The sequence below is a fragment of the Pleurodeles waltl genome, chromosome 11, assembly GCF_031143425.1.
Source record: "Pleurodeles waltl isolate 20211129_DDA chromosome 11, aPleWal1.hap1.20221129, whole genome shotgun sequence".
Classification (NCBI taxonomy): Eukaryota; Metazoa; Chordata; class Amphibia; order Caudata; family Salamandridae; genus Pleurodeles; species Pleurodeles waltl.
The window spans coordinates 925,355,549-925,383,485 of NC_090450.1; the positions used below are offsets into that span (position 1 = coordinate 925,355,549).

A 27,937-nucleotide genomic window follows, 5' to 3' on the forward strand; every position below is an offset into this window, starting at 1 on the left:
TGTGGAAGCCAGAAGCACCCTCAGTCTCCCTTGGACTAGTGGCACTAGTCCCCTGCAAACTGCAGGTAAAAAGATACTCAGGAACCAAAGAATCGCAGGCCATTAGGCCCTCTGAGGTATCAACTGGATCCAGTTCATGAAGTGCATTGTGAGAATCATAGTCTAGCCTTTTATAAAGTTACAGGCCGCTACTATACTCCCCTGGACCTCCAGATGTCTTTAAAGCATTTTGCTATGCTTTACGCTGCAAGGCTTGTTGGTCACCAGCATGGTAATCAACCCCTTAACTCGATGCTGTAACCGGAGTGCACTGCCCAGCACTTGAGACAAACGTCAGCAATGTCCCCACAGCTGAGTTTTTGCATCCCCTTTGTTGTAGCACCGTGTGCACAATAAAATCAGCACCAGCTAAAGTCCTGTCCAGCACCACGGATAGCCAGGACAACTCTGCACCAGGACCCCCAGAGAGCAGGTAGAAGTGAAATGACAGCTTTGGCCTAGTCCCAGGACCCGCACAACCTTAACCCTGCAACTCGAGCTCCAAGTCGTCGTTTTGTCACCAGTGGCCTCCTGCCATTGACTTCAATGTGAGTCCCATTCAGCACTACGTACAGCCAGAACAACTCTGCACCCAGACGCTACGGGCCAGGTAAAACTGCACTGACTGTTGTGATCTGGTCCTAGGGACTGCACAATCTTAACCCTCTAAGGGTTCCACGCCACTTACTTCCAAAGTAAGTTTTTGCAACCAGTGATATTTTGCCCCCATAGACTTAAATGCAACCTTTAACTGCCAGTTAAGCTGTAATTTAATATTGTTTCTAAAATCTATAATTCCGGTTATACTGACTCAACTCTGTTTGTTTTGGTGTCATAATTAAGATAAGAATAAGCTCTATTTTTATAAATTGGTCTCTGATTTCTTTTGAGTCTTGTTAATTAGTTATCGTCCATGTTGATACTATGAAATGCTTAACAAACCATGTTCCTCTAAGTAAAGCCTAATTGATCTTTGCCACACCACCAGGACTGAGCTAAGGATTTACTAGTGTCAATCCAAGGACCATCTCAGGAGTATTGTGAGCATATCACATAGCAAGGACTAACTCCCACACCACTTAATACTCCACTTTCCTACACTGTACCAGTAGCTTTCTGATGCCAGGACTTGCTGTGGGAGTGCTTGGAGCCCTGGAGAGTTCAAATGCTGTGAAAATGTCAGCAACCCTCAAGACTTACAATGACTGCAAAACAGGCATGACACCAAGTATACATCAAGCACAGACTAAGCTGCTAAGATACTGGACCAGAAAGACATCACCTTGGGTGTCATCTGAACATCTCAAGCAGCCACTGAACAAATATCTTCCATTGCTGACATGCAATCTACGTCCCGATGAATGACAATCAGATTCAGAAAACAACAAAAAGGAAGAGATTAACATTATGTTTGAGGGTATTAATAAAGACTCTGTCAACAACACATGGGGGGCAGATTGCAATCCGTGGTGTAGGAACACTAGTAATGAGACACATGATGACTAACGAATCCATGGTGCATTTTATAGGTCAGTGTTTAAAAGTAAGGAGGTGTGTAGTACTCTGATGGGAGGTATGATGTTATTGTACTGTAATTGTAATTTTAATGCATGCAAAGTTTTTTCACCTGCACTGATATGTTTGTAACAACTACACTGGCCTTTGTCTGTTAATCTTTTGCCGATGTTAAAATTAAGGACATGTGCAAATATGCTGTAAGGTAGTATTGTAGTAAAGTACTAATTGACATTTTTAATGCACGGTACCTAATGGGAAAAAAAGATTTTAGTTGAAATGTTGTAGCTTTTTTAACTTGTATTTTAAGGGGAATGAGCACCTAAAGTCGAGAATGAATTATAATGTATGATCGTGATTTTATCTGTGCTTTTATGCTACAGAAGTGTAGCGAAAAAAGTTGTTTTGACTAATAAATCCATCTTGGTACTAATAGATTCCTGAGCAACAAATTCTAGAAATAACCATGCAACCCATTTACACAATAGTGGTCACTTCTTCTCGAAGGGGCAGAATTGCCCCCCACCCGCTGTGAGCCATGCAAGAAAAAATGAAATGACAATGAAGAGATTTTACTGGCATTTTAATTTTTGACAGCGCAGTGCGCACTGCAGCAGCACCAATCCCGCGGCCCAGAGACATGATGGGCATGTCGAAGCAGGCCTGAATGGACGCTCCAAAGTGCACTCCACTTTGGTTGGCTGTTTTGCGTCGGCAAAAGTGAGATGCGCACTTTGAAGCTCTCCAACCAGCTGTTTTAGGACAGTTGGGTGGATGCCAAGCTCAGGCCTCTAGGGCCTGAGAGTCTCTCCAGCCAGCCTGCTCCATCCAATTCAGGCACTTTTCTCCTGCTGGTTAACATATGGCAACCATTTTGTGCTTACTTATTGACTCTGTATGACCCTAACCTTGTGGAGACTCAGGACCATGGCTGTCCCACAGACCAGGCTCGGCCTCTGCAAGTGGGAGACGTCCAATCACGCACCTCCTCCTCGTGGCAGAGAACATGGGCATATTAATGTTCTGCACTCCCATGCTGGCCCGGCCGATTGCCATTGTTAGCCAATGTTGGTTACATGGGTATACCTTTTCATGTCTTTCTGTGTCAGAATCATCATGTTACTTGTCCTGTACGGTCTTGTTATTCTTTTTATGTGGCACATGATTTTTTATGGTTGAAAACCAATAAAGAAAGTGTTTTTTTTTTTTTTTAAGTGGTCTGGTGGATTTACTCGCAGTAGATCTGATATCTAAAGTGAAGCACTGCAAGGTAGAGAAGGCCACCTTTCTGAGGTTTAATAAGTTGTGTAGCAAAGGAAGATCATCACAGAATTCTTCTTTCCTGCCCAGACATATAACGTAGTCTTGTGGACGCAGGATGTCGAGACTGGGGTTGGAGGTTTCACTGAAACAACTTGTCATGATATTCAGGTCCAAATCCACAATCGAGTCATAAATCCCAATCCAGTGCTTGACTGCTGGTCTATAGTAATGAAGTAAGCATCGTAAATTGGTGGTGGAAGTGTATTCAAAGGGTATAGATTCTATTGGGATCTCACTGAGATTATTATATGCAGCTATTCTCAGTGGGGACTGATTGCGAGAAGGTTCCGCCAGGAATGTGCAGCCCCTACACAATCCCTCACCTCGATTTAAGACAGGATCTGCAGGAATGGGAGGGGACTACTCATGGGCAGCAGGCATCTCCCCTCCTAAGTATCCGCCAGTGTCCGCAATCAATGGATCACCCAGAATGACCCACCATCTAGTATGACATCACTGTTGCTCTTAGGCTACTCACAGCTGAGAGGGTGGTTTCCACCATAGCCCTCTACAGGTAACCAATTCTCCAAATTGAGCAGCAGTGTACACAAAAAATCCACACAAAGATGGGTTGTGAAGTCAGCGAGTCATCTGAGAAAAGCCACATGAAGTTGATCCCCTCGGTCAGAGGAACCCAGAAAGGACTTGTTTCAATGTTGGTCATCTTGCCTCTTTAATATAGCTTTAGAACCCGCCGTAGCGGGCTCTACCGGCTATTAAAGGCCCGCTCCCCGCGTTAAATGCCCGAGCCGAAGGCGAGGGCATTTAACAAGGGAGAGGGACTTTAATAGCCGGTAGAGCCCGCTACGGCGGGTTCTAAGGCTATTAGAACATTCTGCCACTCAGGGCAGAATGTTCTATTAAAAAAAAAAAAAATCACGGAGCCCGAGGGGATTAAAATCCCCTCTGGCTCCATGAGGCTTTGTTCACAGCTGTTGCTGTGAACAAAGCGAACATTGGAATGTTGGCGCTGCGGGCTTTTACCAGCCAGTAAAAGCCCGCAGCACTCCATTGTTTTCAATGGAGCCCCCAGAATTCCAATGTTCTAATTGTCCTTAACGTTTCCCCAAATCCTACTTCTCCAGCGGAAAGGTTGTTACATACCATGAATGATAATGTGGCGCATGTTAGTTTTTATATCAAACCAAAGAGATTTGCAAGGTCAAACAGTTCTCTGTAAATTATGAAGTTGTTCGAAAAGACAAGGCCTACTATAAACAGACCCTTGACTAGGTTTGTTTCTTGCATCGATAGTAGTTATGGAAAAAGGTAATTACCTCATAAGCGGAGAGCCAATTCTACAAGACAGAAGGCAGCTACGGATTCTCTGACGAGAAAGGCATCAGTTAATTCATAAGGCTGTTTTATCAGTCCATACCTTTCTAAACACTACTCTCTGGATTCAGATTCAAAGACTGATAAAGTTAGCATAACCCACTCTACATTTTAAGTATATCATACAGAATGCAATGGTAAAAAAGAAAAAGTTATTTAGTTTTATTCCGAGGTCTTATTGACAGGTTTTCTATCTGAATTGATAAATGTCCTGGGTACCTCCCCACTTTGTAGCCAATAGACTTGAACTGCTCCAAAAAAACACAAACTGACACCCCTTCTAGGAATGATAGAATAGTACAGCCTTCCCTGGTTCTTAAAGGAGCAGGGTAAATGTATGTTATGGTATAGTGTTGTCCACTTCAGGGATCATTTTCAGTTTTTTTCCTTTTTACTACTACACTGTTTGTTTGAAGTGGTGTTCTCAGACACATGCACTATTTATTTTGTATTTCACCTAAATGGAAAAATGACACAGATGCTGCATTGAGCATGATTTCTATTTATTGTAATAAAGGGAAAACAAAAATATTTCCAAAAAATGTGTTTGAGGGGTCTTGTGCAGTCTGCTTTCCACTGGATTACATTGGGATTACAAGTAACTTTTCCCTTTTCAGCTTTGATCCACACTGGCTGCAAGAACCAGGGGCCATATGTACGAACACATTTTCCCATAGACACAAAGGGGTAAAACCCTTTGCTACATCTGATCCCAGATTCCTAAAATCCCCTTGTAAGGTCAGGCAACCAACGTTTCCTCCCATGGGTACAGATTGTTTGCTTCTCGCATAGCTGTGTAACAGAAAACAGTACTTTGCCAAGAAGCAACTATAACAAAAAAACATGAAAATGATAAAAATAAGTGGTAAGGTCCATGTAAATGGAGAAAAGAATATGCATTACAAAGGCCAGAAGCCTAGTAAATGGCAGAGAATCGAGCTTAACCCTGCAGTTAAAACAAGTATCAACAACAATCTATATTTAAAACACTTATTGTTTATAGTTTATATAATAATGAGCTATAAACTGTGCATTTATTGTTAGAACCAGCTTCGTTTGCATCTCATCCACCTCTGCACCACCTACCAGCAAATTCCTTTCCTTTTTGTCATTATTGCTCAAACATTTCAAGGTATTTGAACTGCTGCTCCTCCAACTAACAGTAAATACAAAATATTAACCTCAGAAAAAAACGAAAGATGGCATAATCACAAGGGCGACAGAAAAACACGTTTAAACATGTCCTAAATGTTGTTACTGCACATACAGTTTTTCTACAGAAACCTAACATCATCTAATTACAACTAAGGGTGGCTTAACAGCAAAGTGAAACAAAGGAAGATACAGACATCATTTAATAATATTTGCCTACAATATATTGACATTTCTTTAGTTCCTTGGCTTCAACATAAATAGAAATTGTATGCATGGTATGTATATATAAACAGTTATTAAAAGCATTAAAATACACATTTTACAGACTGGTCCAAAACTATAGTAACAAAAATAAGCTTAAAATATTTGTTGGCTTTTGTTCAAGTATAAAATATAAATTTCACAGAATATCTTGATCTGAAATTATTACAAAAAAGTAAAAAAAATGTTTCATTTCATCAGTGCATTACTGTACATTAGTGCAATAACAAATATTAGAATTGAATACAGATAATATTCAAATATTTGCAGAGGTTCGTAGCACGTGAAACTTCTTTAGTGTCATGCGAATGGAGCCCAATTCACGGTTAATCTTTTCCAAACGATCCTCTAATGCCTCCTAAAACGAGAAAAAAATGATTTTGCTAAATAGTCAAATGCACAGTTTATCTAGTGCATTTGTTTAGTTATACATATGTGCAAGCTGTGCATTGTTGGGAATTCATATGCATTTCATTTAGTTTGGAGCATAAAATACAAAAAACACATTTACAATAGTGTCCAATTGATGCCCCCCCAGAACTGCATAAGATGGAAGCTACGCAGAGAACGCACTACAATGGCATGAGAAGTGTGTCTGGCGATGTACATATGCACACAGCATAACACCTGGGCAAGGAATTGTTTGGAAGTCAAAAGAAACTAAGAATATTCTGGCCTATGGCTCTGCTGCAACTATGGAGCATGGTGAAGCGGAAAAGTAATTTTCCACTTTGCTTAGGCAAGATTATTTTTTGTATGTGGCAAAAAATATTTGAAAACAATCCATATTTGCTTTCTCGCATTTGTTCAGGTGATATTCTCAATTAATGGCAGATTAACGCACAAGCCGTATTATGTATATGGGGCACTCTCACACTCTGCCACAGCCCACTTCGAAGTCTGCGTCAGCCGAACAGGACAGTACACCATATAACAGCAATTGTACTGTTCCCGCTGCAGATGTGAGCCTGTCCCATTACTGGGTACAGTGCATTAGTTACCTGATATCATAAAACGGGGCTACAATCCCCCTATAGGTGGGTGCAGTGAGTAGCTGCATTAGCCAGCAGGGGGATGTGCAGCGGTCTCACAGTGCCCCCTTTACCTCCCTTTTAAAGGGCACTTGTCTGGGTGCACGCTGTTTTTGCTTCATAAGGATTCCCTTCTATGCAGGGAGACAAGCCCCGATGCAAATGTGGGAATGCTGCCTTAAGACTGCACTAGCTCTATCTGTATTACAGAAGGGACCACACAAGTATCTGCTGTCTTCTGCTACGCTAAAGTGCCCAGAGGGCGCAAAAGCAGGCACAAACACCTCCTGTGCCCCCAAAGCTTCTTCGATAATACACCCCCGGGAGAACTTAACTATCAGAGAAGGCCCGGAGCAGGTTTTGTGCTTTTCTTGAATCATCAAATCCACTGTGAGACTGTCTACTTAGGTTTATTAGGGAAAGGATTATTCACTAACCGGTAACAGAATGTTATGCAAGAAACTATCTATTTAGGGAGAGACTGCTTTGAAGTGGAAAGACCAGTCCTTCACAGGCCACAGTTTACTAATAAACAGTCACTTGCTCTAATCTATTCGGTTTTCTCTAAACAGAATTTCAGCACTCTTTTGATATCCAGAGTGAGGAGAGCACTTTGCGCTGGATTGGAAAGGTTTGCAAAGAAGGCTGGCAAGGAAATGGTTTGATTCACAAGAAAATCTGACTCTATCTTTAAAAGAAAGGCAGGATGGGTTCTCATTTCAACTCAGTAAAAGCTATTGGAAAAACTGTCATACATAATTAACACTGCAGAGTCACCTTGTGCATAGGTTCTAACAGAGGACCCATCCATTTTGAAAGTACAATATTCAGTTCTCACAAAAGGAAAAGGGCTTCTAATGCGATGGAAAACCATCTTGATCCCCTTTAAGAAATTCTTCACTACTGGTATTTTGAGGACAAAAGGCATGTGAGGGAGATTTCCTATATGTAGTAATTGCTGCAAGGTGTCCCTTACTAGATGCAAAAGAAATGGAATAGCCACCTACTCTTCGCATCTAACAGATAGATAGTCAGTATATGCCAGATATAGAACCTCTTCCACTTTAATGCATATTATGTTCTAGTGGAAGGTCTTCTTTACCTCTTTCAAAATGTCAATACAGTCCTGAGGGAGGTCTAAATGTCCATACTGCAAGATTTCAAGATTTCAGGTTGGGTTGGAATGAGGGATCTGGCCCCTCAACTTGTAGAGAAGGTCCATTCTGCATAGAAGCTTCATGTGTAGTCTATGATAGGCAAAGAAGATCTGTAAACCATCACTACCACAGCCATTGCGGGCTGCAAAAATAATTATTGTTCTGAAATGTCAGAACTTGATCAATACAGTTTAAATCAGTATGGGCCCGGGGGAAAGGGAGGCTTGGAGAAATGTTGGAGCCTGGGTGATAATTTTCTTGAGGCAAGGTTTAGACACTTTTGTGTGGTTTGCGCCTGCAAATAGATCTATTTGTGGATTAACCTTGTTCTTTGCAGACACTTTGTAGTGCTTCTTTGTTGAGGATCCAGGCGTGGTTTTCTTGTATTAGTCAACTTAGACTACTCGCTTATGTGGTTTGAGTCCCTAGTAGGTGGGCAGCTATATTAGACAGGCCTGTTGTCAACAGCCATTTCCAAATGGTTTGAGATTCCAGGGATAATGGTGGCAGGAATGGTACCCTGCTTTTTCAGATAATACATTGTGGCTGCATTGCATATTTGAACAAAAAGACTGTGATTCTGAATTATGGGAAGAATAATTTAAGAGCTAGATGGACAGCCCTAAACTTCAACAAGCTGATGTGGTAGAATTTCCCTCTCTCTGATCATATTCCATTTATCCGTAGATGGCCGTGTGAGCACCCCAACCTAGTAGTGATGCATCTGTCACTGTGATCTTCTATGGAAAACTTGATAAAAAGGAACCCTTTTCAGGAGGATGGTAGCTTGAAATCACCAAGGAAATGATTGGACTGCTTCTTGGGATAATGTTAACTTGTTCCTCCAACTTCCTGTTTTCTGGATCCACTGTTTTTCCAGTCATTGCTATAATGAAGGAGTTACTTACCTTTGGTAACGCCTTATCTGGTAAAGACTATTTAGTCACAGATTCCTTACCCTAGAATATTCCCCAGACATCAGACTGGATTCAAAAACCTTTCAAGCAGTACCTCTGCATGCCAGTAGGTGGCATTGATCGGGTCTGCATCAGCTGTGTCATCCGCGCCAGAAGTGACGTGTGCAGACACTAAGGACCTCATAAGGGTTCCCTATATGGAGAAGTCCATTCCAAGGATGGGGAGGATGAGAAGGGTTAGGTAAGGCATCTGCGGTTAGACAAAGTCTCTCCATGATAAAGAGTACGGAACGTAAGTAACTTGTTCATCTGATAGAGACTTCTAGCCGCAGATTACTCACCTTGGACTAGATACCCAAGCAATAACTCTCTGGGGATGCGTCTGCAAACAGATTTAGACCAGGAAGTCCAGGAGGACAGAACAAGCAAAGTGTCTATCACAATGGACCTGACTGCCCAGGCAGTAGTGCTTGGTAAATGTTTGTTGAGATACCAACATTACTGCCGGATAGATGTCCAGGACAGGGTCTCCGTGAGCAAAAGCAATGGTTGTAGTCTAGGCTCTGAATGAGCCTGTAAGTCCTCAGGAAGTTCCTTCTTGGCAAGCACATAAAAGATTTTAATGCAGAGTACAATTGATCATGAGAATGTCAGTTTCTGCACGACCTTCACTTTTTTTGCCCTGACGAACCCAATGAAGAGTTGATCGTCCACCCGAAACTCTCTGGTACGATGAAAGTAGAATGACAATGCTCTTTTGGGTCCTGGTGGTGGAGACTCTCCTTCTCCTTGGAAGGATGAGATGGACCGAAGAATGTAGGCAATGTGATGGTCGAGCTCACTTGAAAAGGTGTTAACACTTTTGACAAGGAAGAGGCACATGTTCTCAAAATCAGTCTGTCTGGGAAAAATGTTGTGTAAGAAGGAGGTACAGAAAGTGCATGCAGTTCACTAAGCCTCCTGGCTGATGTAATGGCCAATAGAAAGTCTGTCTTTAAAGTCCATAGACACAGATCACAATTGTGCAAGGGCTTAAATGACGAGCACATAATGAAGGTCAAAACTAGGTTCAGGTCCCACTGTGGCAGGATGAAGGGTTTTGGAGGGAACACAGGTTGCTGTCCTTTTAGAAAAACGGGTCACAAGAGGTGACTGGAACAAGAATGCTGATAGGGCTGAAAGGTACACTTTAACAGTGCTCTGACCAAAGCCCTGCCAGGGTAACTTTAGAAAAAAAACAATAAAACCTCTGACAAGGGTGCAGAAAGGAGATCAACATTTTTGGAAGCACACCAAGCCACAAATTCGTCCCAACTGCAAGTGTATAGTGTCTTGGCTGAGGGGCACCTGGCTAGCAGAATATCACATAATTCTAGAGGGGGTCAAAAATTGTAAACTTCATCCCCTCAATCTCCATGCATAAAGGTGGAGCGTGAGCAGGTTCTGGTGCAAGTCCCTGCCTTGCTACTGCAACAGTAGATCCTCCTGAAGAGGCAGCCTGATTGGAGGGCCGATGCTCATGCTCAGGAGTTCGAATACCACACCATACTCTTTGTGCTCAATCTAAAGCCAGGAGAATGACTTGGGCCCAATTATTCCTGATCTTCTTGAGAAATCTGGGAAGGAGTGGCATCAGCAGGAAGGTGTACAGGAGGCCTGAGCACCAATGCTTCTCCAAGTGAGTCGCCCTGGGAACTCCAGTACGCAGAGAGTGCAGACAGTACGTGTAATCAGCGGTGGCAAATAGATCTACTCAAGGTTCATCCCAATCTCTGAAGATTAATGGGAGACAATATAAGTTAGTTAAGCGTTATAAAAAGCAACATGTAGAATTTAGTGGAGAACTATGATTATAATAATAATACACTGAATGTATACAATTTTTTAGATGGATATTCGACTAAATATGTAGCCAACACTTCAGAATGTACCTCAGAATAAGGAGGTTAGAATGTGGATGAAAGACTTTGTGAACTGTATTCACACATAAGATAAGGTATGTTTTCCCGGGCTTCTTAAACTGGTGAATTCAATGTGAAGATGAGAAGATTTGTAACTATATGCTTAAAGGGTCATTATAGTGGTTATGGGATTCTGTGAGGGTCAATGTAAATTATGATCTCAATTTATGGTTTCCACGAAGTAATTTTTTTATTTTTATTTACAATTTAATTACACAGTTTGGTGGTGATTTTAGTAAGGGAAAATATTGGTTTGTGATATAACACTTATTGAGTTTTGTCTATTGTAGAAAGTCCTTATGAAGTCAGAGGGTACACCCTAGACGAAACACATGTTGACTGGGACAAAGTGATCGGAACAAGGTTGTGAACAAATTGGATGACTATGATAAAGTAGTAAAGGATTGGAACATGAAGGACTGGGATAAAGTTGTAAACAAAATGGATGACTAGGAAAATGGTGTAAACATGGAATATATGGACAATTTGGACACAAGTTGAAAACAAAGTTGAAAAGAACTTGGAGGACGAATAAAGAGTATTAAATTTGAATTCATGGTAAAGTATGTGATTTATGGTGATGTGCCGCTCATTGTTGGTACAATCTCTGAAGAGCCCTCTAGATGGAGCTGCCATTCGGGATCCAGTAGGCATAACCAGTTGAGTTTGCCCACTCTGGCGTTCAGTTCAAAGAGCCTACCAGATGTTGAACCACCAGAAAAATGGCCGGATGTTCCAGCCATGTCCAGAAGCGCAAGGCTTCTTGACAGAGTGCACAACGCCATCCAGCCCTGCTTGTTCCAATACTACATGGAGGTGGTGTTGTCCATGAACACCTGAACTAGGTTTCCCTTGATGGAGGGAAGAAAGGCTTTGAAAGCCAATGAAAGCTTTGAAAGACAATTGGATCTCTCTCAATTCCAACAGGTTAATGTGGAGCTGAAACTCAACCTTAGTCCTCTCATCTCTACCTTCCCCAGACGGCCTCTCTAGCCCAGGAGTGATGCACATGTTCTTACAGTCATCTCTAGGTAGGGAAATGAGAGGGGTCTGCCGCTGATGAAATTGCGTTTTATTAGCCACCACTGCACGTCTTTTGCAGTACCCACCAATATCTGGACCAGGTCAGGGAGATTCCCCTGATGTTGTGCCCTCTGGGACTTCAGGTCCCACTGCAGATCCCGCATATGTCAAAAGGCATATGTTGTCAGCAGGATGCAGGAGGCCATAAGACCCTGTAGCTTCAGAGTCAGTCTCACAGAAATCCAGGACAGGGGCTAAAACATCGGAATCATAGTCTGGATATCCTTGGCTCGCTGTTAAGGATAGGGCTGAAACTACACCTTATCCAGAACAGCTCCAATGAGGAGTCAGGTGTGACTTCAGCATGTTTATAGTGAACCTCAGGGAATGCAGTAGATCTGCCTAAGTTTACTGATGGGAGACGACTGTCTAGGCTGAGCCTGCCTTCAACAACCAATTGTCGAGGTAGGGGAGGACTGGAACCCCGACCACAGGTGTGCTGAAACCACCATCACCTTGGTGAACACTCAAGGGGCGCAACCGCAAACCTATAATGCTCGAGGCCCACTGTGAACCACAGGTAACATCTGTGGGCAGGCAGGATGGGAATATGGAAGGAGGCGCCCTGCAAGTCCAGCACTGCCATCTGGTCTCCACGGTCAGACAGAACCTAAGCTTTCATGAGTGCCTTTAACTTCTCCTCCAGGAAGAAATTGAGAGGGTGCAGGTCTAAAATAGGGCAGTGGCCTCCATCCTTCTTGGGCACCAAAAAGTAGCGGAGAATAACAAACGCAACCTACTTCGGATGTCGGCACCCTCTTGATGGCTGCTTTGACCACAGGATGCTGGACGTTCTGGCAGTGCAAAGAGAGGAGGACCTCCATCAGCCAGTCTGAAAATGGTGGCATTGACTGCAGAGTAACTAACAAGGGACTGGAGTAACCCTGCTGAACAACTTGTCCAATGTTATGGTATGCCAGTGGAGCAGGTGGTGTTGAATCCTGCTGTTGAGTGGTTGCCCTTGATCGAACACGAGCAAACTAAAGGGGGTTTGAGGATGTGGCAGCAAAGGGGTACTGTAGCCACAGAAGGAGGGAAAGGCAGAATGGGATTGGTGTGGGGCCATAGAGAGGACAATGACCTGGCAGTAACCCAGCTGTTCTTTAAACGCTCCAGCTCTGAATATGCTTTGTCACCGAAAAGGCTGGTGTCACTGAAGGGCATTTCCATAAGGGATGTGTGGACATCCCTAAATAAGCCAGTAGACCTTAATCAGGTGTGGCGTCTGAGTGACGCCGATGATGGAATCACTCTACCTAGCAAGTCGGTCGTATCCAGCCAGCAGCAAAAGGTGAACTTTGCTGCATCTCTGCCATCAGCAAATGTTTGTGTCAGTATGGATCGGATATCCTCAGAGACAATGGGCAGCACCTCCACAACTGAATCCCAACCGTGTGGGTGCATCAGTTCAAATGGCACACACAGTTCACTGACTGCAGTGTAAAGCTGGCAGAAGAGAACATCCTCTTGCCAAAGCTGTCTAGCCTCTTGAATTTCCTATCCAGTGGTGTGGAAGGGAATGTGCCAGGGTTGACCTTGCATGTGGAGGCCAAGACAACCAGACTCCCTCGGAGCAAGGTGCTGGGTGAGGAAAACTGGGTTCCCAGGAGTAGGGTGATGGCAGCAGGCAATTGTATTGTGCACAGGTGCTCCTGTGCAGGGCTCGACCCAGGTTCCGAGCAGGATGTCAGTGAGGGCTTTGTTAAAAGGGAGGAGTGGTTCTGTGGGGGTGACTCCCAATTAAATCACCTCAATCAAGGCATTTGTCTTGACAGCCACCGAAGGCACCGTAAAGGTCCAGGACCTCAGCTGCCCTTTTCACCACTATAGCAAAGGAAGTCCCTTTCTCCTTGGCCACACTAGGAGGAGACACTGGCCTGGTGTCTCCTCCTAGTGTGGCCATGGAGGAAGGGACTAGGGGAGGTGCCCAGACCATTGGCATCTGGTAGTTCCTCATACCAGTTGTTTTCAGCATCGTCAAGGGGCTTGGTGTAACCATAAGGATGCACAGATCCTCACCAATCATACTCCTCCCTAGGCCTGTCAAAAAACACAGGCCCTGCATCCTATTCATAAGGTTGTGTTCTGGACGGTGCCATAGTTAACCTCAGGCGACGCAGATCCGGCTCTGTGTTGGAGTCAGGTATGGAGCTGTGGGGCATTGACAGTGTCAGGAACAACATCACTGAACAGTCTCCAAGAATGGTCACGTGATAGGAGCTGTTCTGAACTGGATCCAGCGGGCCTGACAGGTGTAGAGGACCCGCCAGTAGAAATTGACGGGGGAAACCGGACAAAACCATGGGATCCTAAGACACTGGAGAGGTGTCAGCCCGCACAAAAATGTCCCATAAAACTCTCTGAGTTGGATGGGGGTTGCTCTGACTCTTGGAAAGTAAGGGAGGTGCACTTTGGACCCTCAGGCAGGCTCAGAATGGGAGCAGGCCTAGAGTGACGTTATTGCGCTGCATTTGATGTTTTGAACAGTGTAGTGAAGTCGAAGAGTGCTTCAACTGCTTAGATTTTTTTGGACTTCTTGTGGGACTTACCCGACAACTTTGAACTTGATGACTAGTGCCTAGAACAACTCCACAAATGAGCCTGAGACCCTCCTTAGGATCGGGACCTGGAGTGTCTTGAAGGCAACCTGCGTCGGGCTACCAGGGAATACTTCCTCAGGTAAACATTCTTGCTCCTTTTTAGTAAGAAGGCACTTCCTCCACCACATTTTTTAAAAGTGAAGTGTTCACATTCTTTCTAACAAAGTCTTGACGATGATGGAAAAATTTCTTTGGTGGTATGGTAGGAGACTTGAACTAGACAGAATATTCATTTTGTACAATATTCAAGACCCACTTATCCTTTCTTATATTCTGCTACTCTTGTAGATGCTTAGAAATACTTCTCCTGACTGGTGTGACTAACAGAGAGGAGTGAAGTAGTCAATTCAAAATCTGCAAGAGATACAAAGAGGAAATTACCTGAAAATGGTAAGCTAAGAATTATTTGTTGGGCTTCTGACTTTAATCCTTTAAACCTCAATCAGACACTGCATCTAAGGCAAATCCTGTAGCAATAGCCACAGATCTGAGGCATCTGCTGCAGCACTTATAAATTTGGTGGACACCTACCTTCCTTCCTGGAGGATTTCCCGAAAATCTGGCTCGTCCTTGTAGGTTCTCAGTAGATTCCCTGCAAATCTTTGTAGAGAAACAAAGGGATCTATCACAGCGGCATGGCAGTAGCACTTGTAGTTTTCATGCTCATGGCAGCTGTGCCGCACATTTTTCTCTATCCAGAATCCATCCATTTGCTCTCCTTATCTGGTTAAACAGTCCATAAGGTGCAAAGACATAAGAATTCTTAGCCGGAGAGATGATATCAGAGTTAGGAGGAGGAACAGATCTTAGAAAGATACGGTCTTGATCCAGGGCTTTATATTACTTCAACAGCCTGATAGGGGCAATCTTCAAAGAGGTTGGGGCTACAAATACCTGCATTGCAGGTTCCAAAAGACCCGGAAACAAGTGCAAAAAGAGTCTTGATGATGTCATGTAATGTGGTTTCAAACTTTACTGATGTAGTGGTGACAGGAGTTGAGATAGGAATGCTAAGTTTAGCAGCTCCCCTTATTAATAATTTATTGAAAATATTAAGGTCACCATCAGTGATATTCTTGCGAAGGGGAGTTCGAAAAGGGCAAAGAGTAGTCCCTGATGGAAGAGCAGTCCGAGGTGTGTGATAAAATTGAGAGAGTGATCACACCATCTAAAGAACTTGCTGGAACTTGATCTGCCACTATGACATCTATGGTGCCTTGAAGGAGCGCAAGATCTTCTTGGAGAACTTGACCTAGTACATGTCCCTCTGAATATACTTAGGTGGCACTGGTGACTACGGCCTCTGTGGTGGCCTTAGAGAGATCCGAGTAGCTGGAGGCGATGCTTAGAATCACAGAGAAACAGACCTTTAAGGTGTTGGAGCAGGAGACAGACTGACCACAGGCCTTACATCTCTGGTAGGTGAATATGTCCTGGAGTACTCAAGAGTCTGACAGGTTTGGTAGTCTTCTCCTTCTAAGGTGACCGAGCCAATCCGCTGCATGGCTCTATGACAGAGAAACAGAATATGGTCTTGAAGTCAACTGAGAGCGTCTTTTTAGTGTGGATGGAGGTGGTCTTGACGTTGAAGGTATTCTGGGTGTTGGCTGTGGCCTTGACATCAGTTAGCTGTGCCGCCTCGGAGTCACAAATATGCACATAAAAAATGTGGCCCGTCCCGACCTTTCAGTTCTCTCAGCATTCCCACCTCACTCATTCATATTAAAATGTAAAGGTGGCCTTTACTCTCTGCTCCACCTACAAGAGAATGTATCCTTTCTTGGGTTTCCTTCTTACCGGCACATACCACAGAAATGATACAGGGCCTGCTGCCCCTCATCCTACCTCTGTGACCTCCCATCACTCCTAAAGTATGCATACTATGTGCTTGCTCTCCTCCCCTGTATTTCTCATAATCTATATCTAACAGCTTCCCAATTCCTTACTCGCGATCTTTCAGAGCGGTGGAGTAGCCACCACGCTTAGCAGCAGCTTTGTAACAGTAGCGTGAGTGAGTGGGCACCATTGTCCCACTTTTTCAGATCCTTACAGGTTCACAGGAAGCAGGGGGAGGAACAAGGAGTAAGGGGTGTATCATCTCTTCCTTCCCAGTTTCTTTCGGTGTCTGGAGATTAAGAGGAAGCAGAAGAAGGTGCAGCAAAGTGTTGTAAGTGTATTACCCTCACCTCTGCTTCCCTTGTGCTTGTAGAGATCCAGGGAAAAGTGGAGATAATAGCATTAATTATTACCCTTTTCCAAGTCCTGTGGAGACCCCTGGGAAAGAGTGAAAGGAGGCTGCAGCCCTGTTATACCTTGCCTGATAACTGCAGTTGATGCACAGCAGTTGACAAAAGCCAACTGAAATGCTTGTTCTGCATTATAGTTTCTGTGTTGGCTATTTACAAGAGAGTAGTCATGAAAAACCAGGAGAGTGTGAAATGTTAACAAGTACCTGGCAAGTGATATTTGCATACTTAGCCCACCCAAATATTAAGAAAATACAGACACATTTGTCACCTTGTTGTATTTGGCTTGCAGAGTTAATCTTCCTCGAGAACCTGGGATCCGACTTAATGCAGCCTCAATCTGCGTAAACAAAAATATTATGCAGTTAACACATTTAAATATTTTATACATCAAAATAAGAAACACCATTTTACAACCAAAAGAACAAACAGTACCATTACTGTTAAACGATCAAGCATTTTCCACTAAAAGTTTTGCACTGTTAACATAGATAACAAGAGTATGCTTGAGGTGGCTCTGTTGGGGGATGATACTGTGGTTTTGTCTTCATAAATTGTGTATCCTTCTCTGGGCTTCTCACCCAGACCACAGAAAATGGAGACACTGAATATAGGTGGTGAAACTCCGCCCACTAGTGTGCACTGTAGTGGCATTAGAGAACTGTAGAATGAAGCTATTTAAAAGTCATCAACCAATGTTACAACATCACAACAATCTAGAAAAATGATCGGATCTACCCAGAACATGGACCAAAACCCAGACACATTAAACTTATCCTATCACTCCTAGAGTTCAGGAAAGAGGAATTACAACTGCCTGAAGGACATCAAATAAACCAATAAGGGCCACCTTCAACCTATTGCCCATGATGATTAAGAGCTCCTTTATCCCCATCTTTTCCACCCATATACACAAACCTAAATCACCCCTTGCCACTTCTTGTACCCAAATGTCTCAATGTAAAGCAGTATGTTGCTCTCGGCTTAATTCAAGATCCACTGATATATAAAATGCAGTCTGCCAATAAGCATCATTAAATGATAATACAGACTGTATATATGATATATATGAACAATAAGACTGGAACCAGAGAATTTTCATAACAGTGTCCCCACATGCCAAGATGGCATCATGAGACTTCCTATTGGCTCCATACAACCCCAGAAGTTATGGAGCTGAACCGTATATAAGCACCACCCCTGTATGCTGACCTCAGTTTGCTGTCTTCCTGTTCCACGCCCTCAGACGTGGAGTGTAAACAATTGTTGGATACAGTGTGTTTAGACCTAGCATGGGACCTTTTTAGGTGTTAAACAGAGTCCACTTCACAGGACATGAAGGTGTAAAGGTACTCACAAATCTGTGGTTCGATAAAGTATACACCAGAAAGAGTTAGCAAAGGTAAGTAACTTGTCCTTCTTAATACCTCTAAGCATAGATTCCTCACCTTAAAATAGATACCAAAACAGTACCTCCCAAATGTGTGTGGCGAGGACTCAGACCAGAAAGTCTATTAGAAGTGAGCAGGCAAAAAGTGTCCTTCCTGCCAGACCAGGTGGTCAAGGCAATAGTGCTCATCAGCATATGCACTGACACTCACGTCACAGCCTGGCAGATGTTACACACATACCCAAAGTGCCAAAGCTGTGGTAGCACCTTTGGCCCTGATAGAATGGGGGGCTGCTTAGCAGATCATATTTCACAGGACTATCCGCCTCAATAAGGTCCTCTTCTGCACAGTGTACTATTTCTTTGTTATAAACAACCCCACAAAAAGCTAATTGTCCACTCAATTATCCTTGGTACATTCTATGTAAAAGCTTAAAGCCCTTTTGAGGTGCAGGCTCTCCTCTTCTTAGAGAGAGGTGGGTGAGCAAAAAGTGCTGGTAGAGCGATAGATTGCCCAACACAGAAGGTAGTCATCAATCTAGGTACTAACCTGTCTATGAAAACATGTGATGTAGGGCATTTGCACTCAGGTGATATGCTAATGTAATCACAATGAGGAAGACATTTTTCAAGGTCAGGAGATGCAGTAAGCAGCTATGCATCTGCTCAAAGAGTGTATACATGAGGAAAGTCAAGACTCGTTCTAATATGGCATCTCAAAAAGCTTCATAGGGAACGTGTGACAAATCTTTAAGAACTCTCAGCACAACAGGTAATTTGAGCAAGAACTGTTGGTCTGGCAAACCGAAAAGCCAAAAGAGCTGACAAATAACCCTTTAAAGTGCCAAATGCAAGGCCTTGCATAGTTAAAGACAAAAGAAATTAAAGACATCCACCATCTTTGCCTGTACGGAGGTTTGTATTCTGGGTACCTCACCAGGTGACAAATTTGTCTCAGTGACAGCCGTAAATGGATTCTGGGGAAGGGCGACTAGCAGTTAGAATGACATCCACCTTCTCAGTCGGCACACTGAAGGCAATCAATTAAGGCTGCTCAATTTCCACGTGTGAAGTGTAAACTGTATAGATTCAGATGGGGGACCCTGCCATGTATCTAGGACAGAAGGTCCTCCTAAAGCAGCAGCCTCATTGGAAGACAGATGCTCATGCTCCGGGTACCACACTCACCTGGCCCAGTCTGGGGTCTCCAAGATGACTTGGGCCCGGCTGTTCTCGAACTTTAGAACTTGAATCCAGTGGTGCGCTAAGCACTCCTGCAATGGCCGCATGTATAGTCTGGCTTGAGGTACTATGGCTATACATGAAGCCATCACAGAGTAGACACTAAAGTGTCCTTACCGTTAACTGCTGACCTGGATAAAACTCGGGGATGAGTGCCTGGAAGGATTGTTTCCTGACAGTATTTGGGTAAGCTATTCCTAGTTCTGAGTTGAGAACTGCTTCTAGGTAAGGTCGGATCTGAAGGGGCTTGAGGTGGGATTTTAAAGCATTGATTGTAAAGCATAGTTCATGAAATAGGTTTACGGTGACCTGAATGTGTTGGTAACACTTTTGATGAGCCACGCTTTTGATGAGCCAGTCATCTAGGTATGGAAAGACATGTATGTTTTGTCTGTGCAGGTGACAAGATACTATGCGAGACATTTGATAAAAACACGGGATGTGATAGTGACTGAAGGGCAGCTCTTTGATCTGGTAATGCTGACTGTTTAATACAAACCTTAGATACCTGTGGTGTGCTAGGTGAATAGGAATATGATAATAGGCATCCTTGAGGTCGAGTGTGGCCATGAAGTTGCCTTGTTGTAATAACAGGATGACTTCTTAATGAGTGACTGTAGGAGGCTGGACTGGCTTGTAGTGAGTACCAAGGGGTACCTGCACCTTGCACCAGGCCCAGTTATCCCTTATTAGTGTATAGGGTGTCTAGCAGCTTAGGCTGATAGATAATGGTAGCTTAGCAGAGCAGCTTAGGCTGAACTAGGAGACGTGTGAAGCTACTACAGTACCACCTAGTGTCATATGCACAATATCATAAGAAAACACAATACACAGTTATACTAAAAATAAAGGTACTTTATTTTTATGACAATATGCCAAAGTATCTTAGAGTGTACCCTCAGTGAGAGGATAGGAAATATACACAAGATATATATACACAATAGCAAAAATATGCAGTATAGTCTTAGAAAACAGTGCAAACAATGTATAGTTACAATAGGATGCAATGGGGAAACATAGGGATAGGGGCAACACAAACCATATACTCCAAAAGTGGAATGCGAACCACGAATGGACCCCAAACCTATGTGACCTTGTAGAGGGTCGCTGGGACTATTAGAAAATAGTGAGAGTTAGCAAAATAACCCTCCCCAAGACCCTGAAAAGTGAGTGCAAAGCGCACTAAAGTTCCCCTAAAGACAGAGAAGTCGTGATAGAGGGAAAATGCAAGGAAAACACAAATCAGCAATGCAACAACGATGGATTCCTGACTGAGGGTACCTGTGGAACAAGGGGACCAAGTCCAAAAGTCACAAGCAAGTCGGAGATGGGCAGATGCCCAAGAAATGCCAGCTGTTGGTGCAAAGAAGCTCTTACTAGGCTGAAGAACTGTGAATACTGCAGGAACGACAAGGGCTAGAGACTTCCCCTTTGGAGGATGGATCCCCCACGCCTTGGAGAGTCGTGCAGAAGTGTTTTCCCGCCGGATGGACGCCAACAAGCCTTGCTACACGCAAATCGTGCGTTTGGCGTTTTTAGACGCTGCTGGGGCCCAGGAGGGACCAGGAGGTCGCAAATTGGACCTGAAGAGAGAGGGGACGTCGAGCAAGACAAAGAGCCCTCACTGAAGCAGGTAGCACCCGGAGAAGTGCCAGAAACAGGCACTACGAGGATGCGTGAAACGGTGCTCGCCGAAGTTGCACAAAGGAGTCCCACGTCGCCGGAGACCAACTTAGAAAGTCGTGCAATGCAGGTTAGAGTGCCGTGGACCCAGGCTTGGCTGTGCACAAAGGATTTCCGCCGGAAGTGCACAGGGGCCGGAGTACCTTGCAAAGTCGCGGTTCCCAGCAATGCAGCCCAGCGAGGTGAGGCAAGGACTTACCTCCACCAAACTTGGACTGAAGAGTCACTGGACTGTGGGGGTCACTTGGACAGAGTCGCTGGATTCGAGGGACCTCGCTCGTCGTGCTGAGAGGAGAACCAAGGGACCGGTAATGCAGCTTTTTGGTGCCTGCTGTTGCAGGGGGAAGATTCCGTCGACCCACGGGAGATTTCTTCGGAGCTTCTGGTGCAGAGAGGAGGCAGGCTACCCCCACAGCATGCACAAGCAGGAAAACAGTCGAGAAGGCGGCAGGATCAGCGTTACAGAGTTGCAGTAGTCGTCTTTGCTACTATGTTGCAGGTTTGCAGGCTTCCAGCGCGGTCAGCGGTCGTTTCCTTATCAGAAGGTGAAGAGGGAGATGCAGAGGAACTCTGATGAGCTCTTGCATTCGTTATCTAAAGTTTCCCCAGAGACAGAGACCCTAAATAGCCAGAAAAGAGGGTTTGGCTACCTAGGAGAGAGGATAGGCTACTAACACCTGAAGGAGCCTATCAGCAGGAGTCTCTGACGTCACCTGGTGGCACTGGCCACTCAGAGCAGTCCAGTGTGCCAGCAGCACCTCTGTTTCCAAGATGGCAGAGGTCTGGAGCACACTGGAGGAGCTCTGGACACCTCCCAGGGGAGGTGCAGGTCAGGGGAGTGGTCACTCCCCTTTCCTTTGTCCAGTTTCGCGCCAGAGCAGGGGCTAAGGGGTCCCTGAACCGGTGTAGACTGGCTTATGCAGAATTGGGCACCTCTGTGCCCAACAAAGCATTTCCAGAGGCTGGGGGAGGCTACTCCTCCCCTGCCTTCACACCATTTTCCAAAGGGAGAGGGTGTCACACCCTCTCTCAGAGGAAGTTCTTTGTTCTGCCATCCTGGGCCAGGCCTGGCTGGACCCCAGGAGGGCAGATGCCTGTCTGAGGGGTTGGCAGCAGCAGCAGCTGCAGTGAAACCCCAGGAAGGGCAGTTTGGCAGTACCAGGGTCTGTGCTACAGACCACTGGGATCATGGGATTGTGCCAACTATGCCAGGATGGCATAGAGGGGGCAATTCCATGATCATAGACATGTTACATGGCCATATTCGGAGTTACCATGGTGAAGCTACATATAGGTAGTGACCTATATGTAGTGCACGCGTGTAATGGTGTCCCCGCACTCACAAAGTTCAGGGAATTGGCTCTGAACAATGTGGGGGCACCTTGGCTAGTGCCAGGGTGCCCTCACACTAAGTAACTTTGCACCTAACCTTTACCAGGTAAAGGTTAGACATATAGGTGACTTATAAGTTACTTAAGTGCAGTGTAAAATGGCTGTGAAATAACGTGGACGTTATTTCACTCAGGCTGCAGTGGCAGGCCTGTGTAAGAATTGTCAGAGCTCCCTATGGGTGGCAAAAGAAATGCTGCAGCCCCTAGGGATCTCCTGGAACCCCAATACCCTGGGTACCTCAGTACCATATACTAGGGAATTATAAGGGTGTTCCAGTAAGCCAATGTAAATTGGTAAAATTGGTCACTAGCCTGTTAGTGACAATTTGAAAGTAATGAGAGAGCATAACCACTGAGGTTCTGGTTAGCAGAGCCTCAGTGAGACAGTTAGGCACCACACAGGGAACATATACATGCACACCTATGAGCACTGGGGCCCTGTGTGACAGGGTCCCAGTGACACATACATATAGGCCACAAACCTATGAGCACTAGGGTCCTGACCAGCAGGATCCCAGTGACACATAACAAACATACTGAAAACATAGTGTTTTCACTATGAGCACTGAGGCCTGGCTATCAGGATCCCAGTGAGACAGTGAAAACAGTGACAAACACCCTGACATACACTCACAAACAGGCCAAAAGTGGGGGTAACAAGGCTAGAAAGAGGCTACCTTCTCACACAACCCCCCCCCAAACGAAGGACAATAAGGCTAACCTTGGCCAGTTGAGACTTTATTGTCTAAGTGGTGATAAGTAGAGAGTAGCTCTGCAATAGACTGGTTACTCCCTTTATCATCCACTATATGGTTACTTCCCTGTGGGGATGTAAACCACCCTGTTTGAAGTTTTTTAGCTAAGCAACAATGTGAAGATGTATTTTCAGAGTTTCTATCAGTAAGTTTTAGTTTAGAGCAGTGGGAATTGTCCACTGAACCTATTTGTAGTGATGGAAATGCCAGACAGGGATGCTGTCTCAGAAAAGCCATAGCTGGGCAAAAACTTTGTCCATCTGGCTGGAAGAGAGAACAGGGATGCTGTTTCTCTTGAGTTGGAGCAGGGCAGGGATGCTGTCCTATGAGCTCCACACTAGGGCAGGGATGCTGTCCTAAGTGTTGTGAGGTAGTGCAGGGTTTCTGCACTAAAGTTTCTCTGGGAGGGTTGGAGGGATACTCCATGTTAACTAAAATGGTGCTGTTTTTCTCACCAATGTTAGTTATCCCACAGAGAGGTACTTCCACCTCAGGGAGTCCAGCTTTGCCAGCTGATGATTCCCTTGGAAAAGGTGCCACCCCAGGAGAGGTTTCTCCCACCACAGGAATAGTATCCTGAATGGTAGGGTGGTTAGGGGATACTGTGATACCCTTTTTACCTGTTGATGGAGAGGGATCCTGAGTTTTCAGGCCTTCTCTCCTTTGCTTTTTCATTTCACTTGAAATGAGAGGGAACAATTCCTCAGGGATGCCCAGCATGGCTGCATGGGCATAAAACTCTACATCAGCCCAACCTGAGGCCTCTAGGTCATTACCTAAGAGACAGTCTACAGGTAAGCTAGGTGATACCACCACCTGCTTAGGGCCAGTAACTCCACCCCAACTAAACTGAATTATAGCTAAGGGAAGAAACTTAGTGGAGTTATGGACATCAATAATCTTATACTGTTGTCCAATGATGTGTTGTTCAGGAGGCACTAGGTTTTCAGTCACCAAAGTGAAACTGGCACCTGTGTCCCTGTAGGCCAAGGCCTCAACACCATTTATTGAAACTGTCTGCCTGTACTTATCCATTGTAAGGGGACAAGCAGCCAGTGTGGCAAGGCCAATGCCACTAGGTGTGACAGAAACTGTCTTGGGACTGATTACATCAGTTTCCACTATGGACCCATAAGTGAACCCAACTACACCCTTTGCTTGACTGTTGCCAGCAGTCCCACCACTAGTACCACTACTGCTAGGGGCACTAGAGCTTGATGTATTAGTGGTGGTAGGCTCAGGGGGTTTACCTGGACAGGACTTATCCCCTGGCCTATGGCCTCTATTTTTACACACAAAGCACCAAGGCTTTTTAATGTGTGCAGGTTGGGAAGAAGAGGAAGAATTTGTTTTATCCCCACCCTCTGAAGAGTGTTTAAGATTTGAAGTGGGATCTTTGGTTTTACCCTTATCCCCATGCTTATCTTGAGATTTTTCACCATCTTTCTTCTTATTGCCATCTTTGTCACCCCCTGTATGAACTTTTCTGTTCACCCTTGTTCTGACCCATTTGTCTGCCTTCTTTCCCAATTCTTGGGGAGAGGTCAGATCAGAGTCTACCAGGTACTGGTGCAACAAATCAGACACACAATTATTAAGTATATGCTCTCTCAGGATTGTGTTATACAGGCTTTTATAATCAGTAACTTTACTGCCATGTAACCACCCCTCCAAGGCCTTCACTGAATGGTCAATGAAATCAACCCAGTCTTGTGAAGACTCCTTTTTGGTCTCTCTGAACTTTATCCTGTACTGTTCAGTGGTTAAGCCATAACCATCCAGGAGTGCATTCTTAAGAACTGTAAAATTATTAGCATCATTTTCTTTCACAGTAAGGAGCCTATCCCTACCTTTTCCACTAAATGATAGCCATAGGATAGCAGCCCACTGCCTTTGAGGGACATCCTGTACAACACAGGCCCTCTCAAGTGCAGCAAACCACTTGTTAATGTCATCCCCCTCCTTATAAGGGGGAACTATCTTGTGCAGGTTCCTGGAATCATGCTCTTTTGCAGGATGACTATGGGGAATACTGCTGCTGCCACCATGGGTATCTAAACCCAACTTCTGTCTTTCCTTCTCTAATTCAAAAGACTGTCTATCCAAATCCAGCTGTTGCTTTTTAAGCTTCAGTCTGGTTTGTTCCACCCTCAACTTATTGAGTTCCCTCTCTAACATTCTGTCATCAGGGTTGGTGGGAGGGACATTCCTAGAAACAGAGCTATGATGGGAATGAACAGAAGGAGACCTGTCCCTTACAGAAGCCAACTTAACAGCTTGGTTTACAGAAACATTACTACCAGTATGGTGAGAATAAATGCTTTTGCTATGATGTGAGACAACACTATTTCTTTGGTGTGGCTCATCATCATTACCATCTATGCTAGATTGTCTAGTAATGGGCAGGCTAGGAAGTATATTTCCTGAATCTTTTCCTGGGGGAGTCCCTGAATCAGATTGGGAACCATTAGGTACTTTTTCAACAGATGGGGCACCTATGGCCTTATCCTGTTCTCTAAGCATGTTAAGTAACAGTTCCAAGGAAGGATTCTTCCCTACACTCAAACCTCTCTCTATACAGAGACTCCTTGCTCTTTTCCAACTAAGGTTGTCATATGCAAGTTTGGACAGATCAACACTTTGGCCTGTGCCAGACATTTTCAGAGAGAGTTAAAGTGATAGAAAAAGAGAAAAAAGTTTTCAGAACTTTTTTTGGAAAGACAGAAAAAACTTTTTAAACTTTTAAGAACTTTTTGAAAGTTTAGGAGTACTTTTCAGCACTTAGAAAAGAGTGAAAAGAGGAAATGCAAAACTTTTTGGCTATGTGTATATACACTGACCTTGTTTTGTATATTTTTCTCTTATGAAAAGTACAATGACAAGAGTGGTAAGTAGTCTCAAGCACTTATCCCACCGCTGCCACCAATGTAGGAGGCTGGACTGGCTTGTAGTGAGTACCAAGGGGTACTTGCACCTTGCACCAGGCCCAGTTATCCCTTATTAGTGTATAGGGTGTCTAGCAGCTTAGGCTGATAGATAATGGTAGCTTAGCAGAGCAGCTTAGGCTGAACTAGGAGACGTGTGAAGCTACTACAGTACCACCTAGTGTCATATGCACAATATCATAAGAAAACACAATACACAGTTATACTAAAAATAAAGGTACTTTATTTTTATGACAATATGCCAAAGTATCTTAGAGTGTACCCTCAGTGAGAGGATAGGAAATATACACAAGATATATATACACAATAGCAAAAATATGCAGTATAGTCTTAGAAAACAGTGCAAACAATGTATAGTTACAATAGGATGCAATGGGGAAACATAGGGATAGGGGCAACACAAACCATATACTCCAAAAGTGGAATGCGAACCACGAATGGACCCCAAACCTATGTGACCTTGTAGAGGGTCGCTGGGACTATTAGAAAATAGTGAGAGTTAGCAAAATAACCCTCCCCAAGACCCTGAAAAGTGAGTGCAAAGCGCACTAAAGTTCCCCTAAAGACAGAGAAGTCGTGATAGAGGGAAAATGCAAGGAAAACACAAATCAGCAATGCAACAACGATGGATTCCTAACTGAGGGTACCTGTGGAACAAGGGGACCAAGTCCAAAAGTCACAAGCAAGTCGGAGATGGGCAGATGCCCAAGAAATGCCAGCTGTTGGTGCAAAGAAGCTCTTACTAGGCTGAAGAACTGTGAATACTGCAGGAACGACAAGGGCTAGAGACTTCCCCTTTGGAGGATGGATCCCCCACGCCTTGGAGAGTCGTGCAGAAGTGTTTTCCCGCCGGATGGACGCCAACAAGCCTTGCTACACGCAAATCGTGCGTTTGGCGTTTTTGGACGCTGCTGGGGCCCAGGAGGTCGCAAATTGGACCTGAAGAGAGAGGGGACGTCGAGCAAGACAAAGAGCCCTCACTGAAGCAGGTAGCACCCGGAGAAGTGCCAGAAACAGGCACTACGAGGATGCGTGAAACGGTGCTCGCCGAAGTTGCACAAAGGAGTCCCACGTCGCCGGAGACCAACTTAGAAAGTCGTGCAATGCAGGTTAGAGTGCTGTGGACCCAGGCTTGGCTGTGCACAAAGGATTTCCGCCGGAAGTGCACAGGGGCCGGAGTAGCTTGCAAAGTCGCGGTTCCCAGCAATGCAGCCCAGCGAGGTGAGGCAAGGACTTACCTCCACCAAACTTGGACTGAAGAGTCACTGGACTGTGGGGGTCACTTGGACAGAGTCGCTGGATTCGAGGGACCTCGCTCGTCGTGCTGAGAGGAGACCCAAGGGACCGGTAATGCAGCTTTTTGGTGCCTGCGGTTGCAGGGGGAAGATTCCGTCGACCCACGGGAGATTTCTTCGGAGCTTCTGGTGCAGAGAGGAGGCAGGCTACCCCCACAGCATGCACAAGCAGGAAAACAGTCGAGAAGGCGGCAGGATCAGCGTTACAGAGTTGCAGTAGTCGTCTTTGCTACTATGTTGCAAGTTTGCAGGCTTCCAGCGCGGTCAGCGGTCGTTTCCTTATCAGAAGGTGAAGAGAGAGATGCAGAGGAACTCGGATGAGCTCTTGCATTCGTTATCTAAAGTTTCCCCAGAGACAGAGACCCTAAATAGCCAGAAAAGAGGGTTTGGCTACCTAGGAGAGAGGATAGGCTACTAACACCTGAAGGAGCCTATCAGCAGGAGTCTCTGACGTCACCTGGTGGCACTGGCCACTCAGAGCAGTCCAGTGTGCCAGCAGCACCTCTGTTTCCAAGATGGCAGAGGTCTGGAGCACACTGGAGGAGCTCTGGACACCTCCCAGGGGAGGTGCAGGTCAGGGGAGTGGTCACTCCCCTTTCCTTTGTCCAGTTTC

The 27,937-nt window shown here is 44.8% G+C and overlaps 1 protein-coding gene across 4 annotated transcripts in view; it reads right to left on the reverse strand.

Annotated features, from left to right (window-relative positions):
* Positions 1 to 4,698: 4,698 nt before the first annotated feature.
* The window catches only part of MPHOSPH9 (M-phase phosphoprotein 9), a 311,640-nt gene continuing 288,401 nt past the window's right edge, over positions 4,699 to 27,937 (reverse strand). For all 4 annotated transcript variants that reach the window (XM_069214980.1, XM_069214979.1, XM_069214981.1 and 1 more), the window contains exons 23-24: positions 16,895 to 16,963; positions 4,699 to 5,986 (exon numbers count right to left, since the gene is read on the reverse strand). In XM_069214980.1, the coding sequence (XP_069071081.1) occupies positions 5,885 to 5,986; positions 16,895 to 16,963 (171 nt within the window). In that variant the 3' untranslated portion in view covers positions 4,699 to 5,884. The remainder of the gene's footprint in view (positions 5,987 to 16,894; positions 16,964 to 27,937) is intronic.